The sequence below is a fragment of the Hevea brasiliensis genome, chromosome 13, assembly GCF_030052815.1.
Source record: "Hevea brasiliensis isolate MT/VB/25A 57/8 chromosome 13, ASM3005281v1, whole genome shotgun sequence".
Taxonomy (NCBI): Eukaryota; Viridiplantae; Streptophyta; class Magnoliopsida; order Malpighiales; family Euphorbiaceae; genus Hevea; species Hevea brasiliensis.
Genome location: NC_079505.1, coordinates 85477790 through 85487896, shown reverse-complemented (window position 1 = coordinate 85487896; position 10107 = coordinate 85477790). Strand labels below are relative to the sequence as shown.

Sequence of the window (10107 nt, the reverse complement as noted above, 5' to 3'; positions counted from 1 at the left end):
TAATAATCATACATTTGAAATCTTTAATTGTTGGTCATGAATCTTTAAGAGGATTTTAACAAATGTAGCAATTAAGATGATGATTTCAACAAGATAGGGTCCCATGTTATCATTACATGTCATGTTCTATAATTTGGTGTTTGTAAAAAAAGATGCTTTTAACATCAAGATATGAATTTATATATATTTATATGAGAGGGCACCGTCACTTATTTTGAGAGTATGTGAGGAATTGAGAATATTATGAATAAATTTCAAGAGTAGTCTTTGAATTTTAGGTGTTGTAATAAAATTGTCCTTAAATTTAAAAATATAACATAAAATTTTTTAAATTTTAAAATTTTGCATAATAAAATTCTTATAATCCTAATAGCTAGTTTATGTAATCCAAAATAATATGATATGAATAATTCTTTCTCCTCTACGTGATACCGATAAAACCAATTGTGATTTTCTTCACACATTAATCATAAAAGAATTTCAGTTGTATGAAATAATAAAACATTAGATATATAACAACAGATTAGAGGGACTCTGCCTTAAAAAAATAACAGCAATCATTAATGTTATCGCTACTTTAAATTGTAATCATTAATGTTATAACTACTTTGAATTGTCCATACTAACATGTTACTTATAAATCGATTATTAGGTACTGTACAAAATTTCAAAATTCAATGAGTTTTATGTTACATTTTTAAGTTCAAGTATGACTCTATTATAACCCCTAAAGTTTAAGAACGACTATTGAAATTTATTCAAAATATTAATGACTAAATATATATCACTCACTCTTACAGTCACTCTGACAATATCAAATTCAAATAACTATTTCTTCAGTCCTCTTAAAAAAATAAAATTAGACAACCAAATGATTTAGACCTTCTAAAGTAAAGGGACATTTTGGGAAGAAAAAAAGTGTTTATCTGAAGTGGGTTTTTGGGGAGTTGCCCTAATAGCCATTTTTGAATTAGAGAGAGAGCTAAGTGTTAAGCAATCCCTTTCTCTTCCATGATTATATTTTTAAGCCAAAGAAAAAGACCCAAAATGGATATTATAAGAACTAATGCATGCATGCATGCCCTTACTAAAGTGTAATTTATTGAAACTTGAAATGAATTTAAGATGAACACAGAGTTGTCAGTTGTTAGAGAGATTCATCAGCATTTGGCAATTAAAGGCATGGTCAAATTAGGGTTTCAACCGGGACAGGTTTCATGAGTTTTTCCTTTTCTTTTTCTCTGGGATTCGTGAATGAGAACATCAACATGTTTCTGGAAATTTTTCTTTCAACAATTATGTCTCGACACACAGTGAAACATGTAGATGACCAAAGGTAAGGAAAGTAAAGCTTTGCAGTTGCAGAGAAGGATCGATAATTGCAAAAGTAATACTTTTGTTGCTTTTCTAACCAACCTGACTCATGGAATTCACAAGTATTATTACTATTCGAGCAAATATTCGATTGGAAAAATAGAATTAAAGTCTTAAACATATTAAATATCAATTTGAATCGGTAATTGCGACAAGCTGCTTGCAAATTGAGACTTAAACTGTTAATTATTAGATTTTAAAATTCGTCTAAAGTGCTGCCTGCAATTTGAAGCAAAGGGTTTTGTCATTTAATCCACTACCATTCTACTAGTAGGAATGAAGACAAAGCTCATAAAAATGCAATGCACTTTCCACTAGGAATCCAACCTCTTAAGCAAAACTCAAACTACCATCATTTTGTTTTAGAAGATGGAAGCCACTTTATGTTCATGTGTTTGTTGGATACTCGTCTAAACTCTAAACCCTAGTCTACATCTTAATCATAAGTTCTTTTTTTTCCCCCACTTTTATCTACTTTTTCTTTCTCAACCTTTCAAACCTTATAATTACTTACTGCTGCTACAGTAGCGACATTGGAGTACAACCCATACGTCCGTGGGATTCCTATGAATCATCACTTTGTTTCCTGTGGCCCTCTGCTCCTGTATCATTCATCACCTATGTTTTTTTGCTTTTGGAGCCCAAATTGAAATCCCCACCTAGTTCCCCTTGCTACAGCATACAAATTTTTCTTCTTATGGATATCATCTCAACCATTTTGTGGTTACTATGTTTAAATTGTTCCTCTTGATAGTAGGAAACAAATATAATGAACAAAATTAACTTTTCCATATAACAATGGGGCCATTGACCAAAAACCCATTATAGTGGCTATTATGCCTGTTTAAACGTTTGCATAACTTTATTATATTAATGCAGGGAAAAAAAAAATACTACTATCATATAGAAATTGGGACGGTAAACTTTGCAATAGGTTATTTTTTACAGTAACCAAGTGATTGTCACTCGTATAGCTATCGCTCTATAATGCAAAAGCGAGAAGATAGTATTACTGAAAGTGGGTAAGGATTAATAATACAACCGTGCTAGATTGGTGTTTGGTGCTATTGTTGTGAGAGCGTATCATTTAAATTCCATTTTTGACCTCGTATAAGACTCAAATAAACCACTGGTGAGTGTCCAGAGTTCCCAGTCCATCCCCACACTACCTTTCCCTCCCTCATCAAAGGAAATAAGAGACCCAACATAGAATCTGTTGCGGTTGCACTTTCATCTACTGCAAATGCAAATGCTGCAATTTCTTTATTTTTTACATTCAGAATAATTTTCAGATTTCACTTCAACTTCAGTTATATTATTATTCAATTGTCATATGTTGAAGATTAATTGAGAATTGGAACTGCAGATGTCCTTCAAAATTTCCCAACATTCTCATACAGAGTGAGTTATCATTGTGCCAGCAAACACAAGTAATAGATAAAATTGGAAGAAAAAAGAACTATAACTAGATTAATTGCTTACCAAAAAGACATAACTCCATTTAGATTCTCTGAGAGATGGGAAGAAGGAATTGGGTTGGGTTATAAAACTAAATGGTATCTGGTGGCAAAATTATAACTTGTTATATTGTTAATTATATTGCTACTAATCCTAACCACTTCCAGTGTATCATATTCCTAAAGGAAATATTAATTATCATGTACCCCTTGAATAAATAAATGGCTTGTAGCTCCCTAGTCTTCATTGTTTCGGGCTGCATCAAAAGCCCTCTATTGTTAATTATATATCCAAATAAGGAGCAATGAAAAATTAAAATATCAAACCGCAAAAGAGTATATAGCCAATGATTAGAGTGGTACCAAAGAAAAGTAATTCCATCTTTCAGAGCTCTTGGGGCAGTTGGCTGCTCTTCAGTCCACATGATCATGAAAACGGATAATTTTGTTGATAAAAGTTCTTTCCCGCCGATAACTATTTATGAAAATACAATCAGTGGTAAACATTTCATATCAAAAGCACAATTAAAGAAATTAAAAGAAGAAAATATAAAATAAGCTATCAACACTTGCAAGTAAAATCCAGTTTTCAGAAGTCACACAAAGTAACACAAGAAAATACTCACATGACAACAGAGGATATGCCAAAGCAAGTAAACCCAATGGAAAAGTGAACTAAAAACGTCGGCCAGAAATTTTTGTGGTCTAGAAATACTCTCTCAGAAATGAGAGTAGTTGCACCAGAAAACAACAGAACTGTCCAACCTGAAGGCAAGCAGCCGCGGAAAGTAAATGCAGAAGAGTCCTGTAGATGTAGAGGAAAAATTTCTATTGTAAGGTCAATATGAATGATCAAAATATGCAAAGCCAAAGGTTGCATCATCAAAGTCATACCTTGAAATAATGCTTGATGAATACTGCAGAGTATATAATCCTCAAAATCATATCTTCACAAAAGTCAAGAAACTTGACATCAACGTAAAGAACTTTTATCATGCTAAGAAGTTGAATTCTGGAATCAACAACTGAAGCACCATTTTGTACCAAAAATCCAATAAGGAAATTTTCTCACGAAAGACTATCAATTACAGGTTTCAACAAATTTTGTTTTAAGTCAACAGAAGATAGTCTTATACCTCATACCATAGTTTACAATATGTATAATTGTATATGATGCATCTAGTATAATTGGGCTCTTAGCCGAAATAATGACCAATGCCAAAACTAAAAACACAGAGGATACTTAATGAATTCGCCAGAATCAAGCCAACTGAACCAGCTGACCGTATCAGTAGGACATTCAGCACTACATATAGCAGTGAGAAAACAAGCAATGAATCGTTTGAACGTTTGAGTTGGCTCTCTGTTGCAACAGCGTGTAGAAATGCTTCAGAAGTTCCTGATACAAAAACAAAAATAAGGATCAAAATCTCCATGATATTATCTCAAGGATAGCTGTAACACATGTATTATTTGTATAATAATTAAGTGGTTCATTGTTGTGTTTACATGTTCGGAGACATGTAAGCAGAATTTACAGTTTTGCAAAAATAATTTCTTAATCCATAGAATATATGACACAAGGAGCAGCATTGTCACCTATACGGACAGGAACCAACAAGAACCAAAGAAGGAATTGTACAAAAATGTCGTGGAGTGCATTGTGATACATAATGGTTGTTGTTATTACATAACAACTATAACTGGGAGTGATGATGACAAGTAGTACTCACCATTCATAGCCAAAACAATGATATAAAGGCAATAATACCGAAGAGCTGTTGATGCTTCCCCATCACTCCATTTATGGCCATACAATAATCTGATTAGACAGTAAGAGTAACTTGGGCCAAATGCCATGAACACAAGACCTGAAACATATGAGGACTGTTCAAAAGATGGAATTGGTCATTTATTGTCATAAAGTTCAACTGTTCAGCAGGAAATCAGGAAGTTGGTACAGAGAGAATGTGCCAATTTTCAGCACTTCTTGACATATCAGTATAAAATTAAATGCTACAGCAATTTTCATTATGGAATACAACAATAATAAGATGAAAATTTGAAACCTAACTTGATTAAATGGACTAAGAGACTAATCAATAACAAAGGAAAGACCTAAGCAACTGGAAATACCAATTAACAAAACAAGCTTCAGGGCCTCAGTAAGGTAGCTTGCCAGCTTCCTGCTTTTGTGTGGATCTTCTCCTGTCAACAGAGGGACAAACGTTTAGGTGCTAATGAAGAGAATTAGAGAATCAAGAAATCATGATTTTACATTGAAATGAAGACAACTGAATGTTTCAAAATATGAAGCCTTTCATTCCAAAAGCCGATAATGTTAGCTGTAAGTATAATGAAACAGAACAGAAGCAAGTACTAAATTAAACAAGTTATGAACTACCAAAGTATATTGAAAGAGATTTAGGCCTTAAACATATTACTGATACCAGTAAATGTAAGAGTTTAATGGCATAGAATAGAAGCAAATGGTAAGACAAAAAAAAATTATGAAAAACCAAAGAATATTGGGAGAAAATTTAGGCCTTAGACATATTCCCATTAAAAACTAATCACCAGAACCAAAGCCTGTGCAAAGAGACGGCAAAAGAGAGAAATTTTGTCTCTGCCTTCTTTTCTTTTCTTTTTCTTTTTTTTTTTTTTTTGTGTGGGGGTGGATGGTGGACAAGCATAGAGGACATAAAAAAGCACCATCCAGTTTTGTTGTTGCACTCAATGAATCTATAATATGATAACAATGCTCCTTAAGTCGACCTATGTTTCCTGTGGGCTGATTCCATAGAAGCCAATTTTTCATGCTTCCTCATGGGCAACAAAAAAGTGGATAACTAATGCGATACACTAACGCTCTATTTGGAAGGTGGTAGAGCAATGTAAGGGTTTTTAAAGAAAGGTTTTTTAAAAATAAGGTTTCTCATGGTTTTTGAACCATTATAATTTCTGGTTGTTTGAGAGGAAGTGAAGGTTTTGAAGAGAAAAACTTTTCAACCCACCAATTGGAAGATGGAGGTTTTTGGAGGTTTTCAAAAACCTCCAAGAACCTTACTTTAAAAAATCATGGTTTCTCCCAAATACAAATCTACGGCTTCAAAACTTTATAAAATCTCCAATTACTTCATAAAACCTCCTCCCAAACAGTGTAAATTCAAATGGATTGCTAAAAAAAGAAATCACCGAGAAAGAAAATGCAGTAGCAATAGACACAGAATTGCATAATCCAGATGAAATGAAGTTTATCAAAAACAAAACACTGTTATGAACAATGAATAAGGAGAGAGTTGAACCTGATGAGGACCTAGCAAATGTAGCATATGAACTTTCCTCAAATGGCAGAAACACCAACCTCACTACTAAGCTTCCTGGAATAAATAATTTAATAATTAAACATGCTCTGAACTTCAAACATGGAAGATTAATCCCATTTTTCTCAACTGAAATGGTAAAGCATGTGATTGTTTTATTCAAGAAAAAACTCATTAAGGCTCAGGATACTAGGCAAGCCACATACCTAATTTGTCAACAAGTCCATATATAGCCTGGTTATATGGGCTATCCAACCACACAAGGACCATCTTTTCCCCTTCCTGAAGGATTAGCTTTCGAAAGGATTGAAGAGTAAACAGCATACACATGTTTGCGAGTTGTTTATCATAATCCATTTTCGTTTCTAGGCTGTGAAAGAACATGGATTAAATAAAATAATTGGATAAAAACAGGAAAATGCAAGCAGGTATGAGCAACTTTAGCATATAATTAATAATAAAGTAATACAGCCAAATTTGGGAGACCATCATTTTTAACAGCTTAAACAGAATATGAGCCGCAAATCAAACAGATGAGCCCTTCCCATTGAAACTTGGAAGTTCAGCAGACCATTGAAGGAGGCATTGCCCATAAAGGTGATGTCTCAGTATTCAAATCATTACTATTTAATGTTCATACACATCTTGTAATCAATCTCAACAATTTTTGTACCCCTTTTTCCCTTCTCTTTTGAAGGGCAAGGAGTGACAAACAAAACATATTGAAAAAAAAATTGCGTATGATAGAATAAAAATCTATACCTGAAAGGGAGAAGATCAGAACTTCTAAATGCACGGATAAGAAGAAAATAACTCCAATATCCTATGAATAAGCAAGCTCCATATGCAGTCTGCGACAATGCAAAAATGATCCCTTTCTCCTACAACAATCAGGGAAATTTATATATTAGCAACCGTCACCATGCAAAACCATAGAGTAGGCCAACATAAATTACAAGAAAATAAGCAGGTTTTGCCACAATTACAAATTAAGATCTAGAATGTTACTTAGGTGAATAGACACTGAGACAGACCTGAGGAAATGCCTCTAACCATAATCTTAGCGACCCTTACTGCAAAATACCTTATTAAGAACTAGTTATGCTTTCCAAACATTTAACTGGAATACTAAAAAGATTTTTTTTTTTTTTTTTTAAATGCAAACCATATGCTCAAAATAACTCAAAACAACCTCTTGGATTAAAAATTGGCCCCTACTCCTACAAGTAACGGAAAAATGAAAGATCCCTAAGACAAAGAAGAGATGGTGAAGTGTAATGCCACAAAAGCAATAGAATATCCACAAGATAGGATGAGAGATTCTCCTCTAAGATTTGAGTACAGTATGCCTTACTGCAGGCACATTTACAAGTAGAATAGAAAGGAATGTAATAAATATTACATGTGCACTTCACGAACTTTTGAAACTGGGATTTACATATTGAAGAACCATCATAGGACATCTTTGAACTAGCTCAACAACAGATAACAACATTCAATCTAAGATTTTAAATCCATGTATTCCATTGGAACATCCCATTAATAGATTGAAAACATGCAACTAAAAAGATTAGACGATTAAGACTTTTACCATGCTGGGTTGTTTGACAATAAGGATATACATGATCAGACAGCGCGAAAAGGTAGCAATTGTTTCAATCATTAACCGCAGTTTAAGCAGGAGTAAATTCTGAGAAAGGATATACAATGGTTCGGCTAATAGCTCCAGTATACATGCACAGCCTGCAACATGAAGTCAACTGATATGATGTTTAACTTCACTTAAGACAAATGAGGATTTTATATAAGGTGCCAAGGACAAGAGGGGAAAGAAAAATGAAAACCACTTGAATAAAGAGAGAAAATGAGTAGAGACATAATGCATTTTTAACTACAATGAAGGTAAACATCATAAAGCTCTGATGAAGGACAATGAAACTAATGAAAGTTATAGAGTTGTTGTGTATATTATCTAATTAAAATAATGCATACTGCTTCAGTTTATGGGCATTATCCGTTAGTTGATCAATTATCCTTCGGATTGGCACTCTTCACTTCCTCTCCTAAATTTTATCCTCAATATTACTATGTTTCCTAAGATAAGCTGTAACTTTTGAGGTATTCCCAAAATTCTCAAGCATCCATAAGCAAGTTGTGTTCCAGAAGGTACAGAAACAGAAGTTAAAAGCTCAAATATCACGTTTAAAGAACATGTACATGAGAGGCAGTCATAAAAAATTACCATTAATCAAGATTGCTTGTGCATATGGATCAGAATGGCTTAGTCCTTGCCACCAAAAGACAAAAATGCACATGGCAACTGTGATAACTATCCCAAGAGGGAGAGTCATCCAAGCTACTTTTAATAGCTTTGCTGCATATTCTTCGGTTGACGTACCATCACTGTGGCATGAGACAATTGTGAGGTCATTAGATCAGATGATACCTCACCTCTAGGCCAAAAAAATGTCATCATGAAATAAATATCCTGTCCTAACAAAGAAACAGTTCAAAAGTTGTCTAGAACTGCACCTTAGATCAAATTGCAGGCATTATAGAATTTCAAAAATCATGCACTCCTCTCACAAATCCATATTACAATAACTTGTTAAGCTTCAGTTCTAATGTGGCCTATAAAATGATAAAAAGAAGTGACATGAATTAAGACCATATACTATCACATAGCACCACAGAAAATAACACTTCTAGGCATAATGAGCAAGGTATAACCTTATAAATTACACAGTGATGCATATTTAAAACCGGACTTCTATGGCAATTTTTATGCAAAACAGTATGCCCAATAAACGAATGAATAACTAGAGCAGCTAGAGATGCAATTTAAATTCATGATGTCAAGAACGCACACTAGATTGATTAAGACAGGCAGAGGGGATATTAATACCATTTAATTTCAGCCCTCATGCAAGCTCGCCGAAATCCCTCCCTACTAAGAAACAAGACACAGGTGACAAACAAATGAAACTGAACTGCGTAAACCTGAATTTAAAGGGGAAAAAAGAGAATTAACAAAAGAATTTCGTTTCAGATCACAACCACGAATGAACAATTTTTTTAAGTAAAATAAACAAGAAAAGAACAAAAAACAGAAAGCTGCCAACAGTTCATAGAAATTATACCGCATAGTCCTCTTCTGTGAGGTGCCTGACAATCCACGAATTGAAAATAAATGGAATTCCTCTTGACAAGAACTGTGTAGCTATACCTCGCCAAGATTACCCAATACTTTATAAACAGCAAGTCCCAAACTGTATACCCTTAATTTTGGAGGGGAGAATTAGAAAGAAGTAGAGGAAGCAAAACTAACCCAATAAGTACTTAAAAGTGCGAGATAGACTGGCATCGCTGGCCATCTGAGGCTTGATTACTGATGCCTTTGATCTATGAAAAAAGAGAAAATGGTTAGTATCAATAAACTTTCAGAGAGTTTTAGAAATGGGTACTTGTAAATTAAGGGAACAGAAGGAAAACAGAGCCATGAAATCTGTTTTTGGCTTTGACAATTGAAAAAAAAAAATCTGGAAAATGATAGAACTCACTCCCAGTAAGAAAGACATGGAAAATGAGCTCTACTCCGGAGAAAACTCACCAGCGATAGAACAGAATTAAATTGTTTCGAAGATAACGCGGTGAAGGAATTTTTAGACCTGAAACCGAGCGCGAAGCCCGAAAGGAGAGTTGTTACCGCCACCAGCGACCACCTCCGTCAGTAGGTCAAGGATGTGCTCTTGGGCCGCATTCGGTAGGTTCGGTTCTAAATCGAACCGATAAAATGAAATAACAGAACTTCCTGGAAATATAAATTGAATCGAACCGTGATTATAAAAGAACCGAATCAAATCGGTACGGTACAGTTTGTTTTTCTCGGGTTTGGCTTAGAGAAATGAGATAAGAGAAAAATTCGAGCCTAAAGAATTTTAACAACAAAAAAA

General features: G+C 34.0%; 1 protein-coding gene across 13 annotated transcripts; it reads right to left on the bottom strand.

Moving 5' to 3' along the window:
- Nucleotides 1-2721: 2721 nt before the first annotated feature.
- Nucleotides 2722-10103, bottom strand: LOC110669636 (uncharacterized). Of its 13 annotated transcripts, XM_021831373.2 has the most exons (17): nucleotides 9765-10101; nucleotides 9483-9556; nucleotides 9295-9400; nucleotides 9060-9154; nucleotides 8687-8785; nucleotides 8397-8557; nucleotides 7746-7897; nucleotides 6917-7035; nucleotides 6361-6524; nucleotides 6137-6211; nucleotides 4968-5039; nucleotides 4565-4702; nucleotides 4075-4230; nucleotides 3726-3856; nucleotides 3458-3636; nucleotides 3195-3306; nucleotides 2722-3088 (listed from the first exon to the last, which is right to left on the bottom strand). In XM_021831373.2, exons 6-16 carry the CDS (start codon nucleotides 8503-8505, stop codon nucleotides 3246-3248), a joined length of 1356 nt encoding a protein of 451 aa, XP_021687065.1. In that variant the 5' UTR covers nucleotides 8506-8557; nucleotides 8687-8785; nucleotides 9060-9154; nucleotides 9295-9400; nucleotides 9483-9556; nucleotides 9765-10101; the 3' UTR covers nucleotides 2722-3088; nucleotides 3195-3245. The 13 variants fall into 13 exon arrangements, with proteins under 13 accessions (XP_021687065.1, XP_021687059.1, XP_021687058.1 ...); XM_021831367.2 differs by lacking the exon at nucleotides 8687-8785 and having other exon boundaries at nucleotides 9060-9104; nucleotides 9295-9374; nucleotides 9715-10103; XM_021831366.2 differs by lacking the exon at nucleotides 8687-8785 and having other exon boundaries at nucleotides 9060-9104; nucleotides 9295-9374; nucleotides 9765-10103.
- Between the last annotated feature and the right edge of the window lie 4 nt (nucleotides 10104-10107).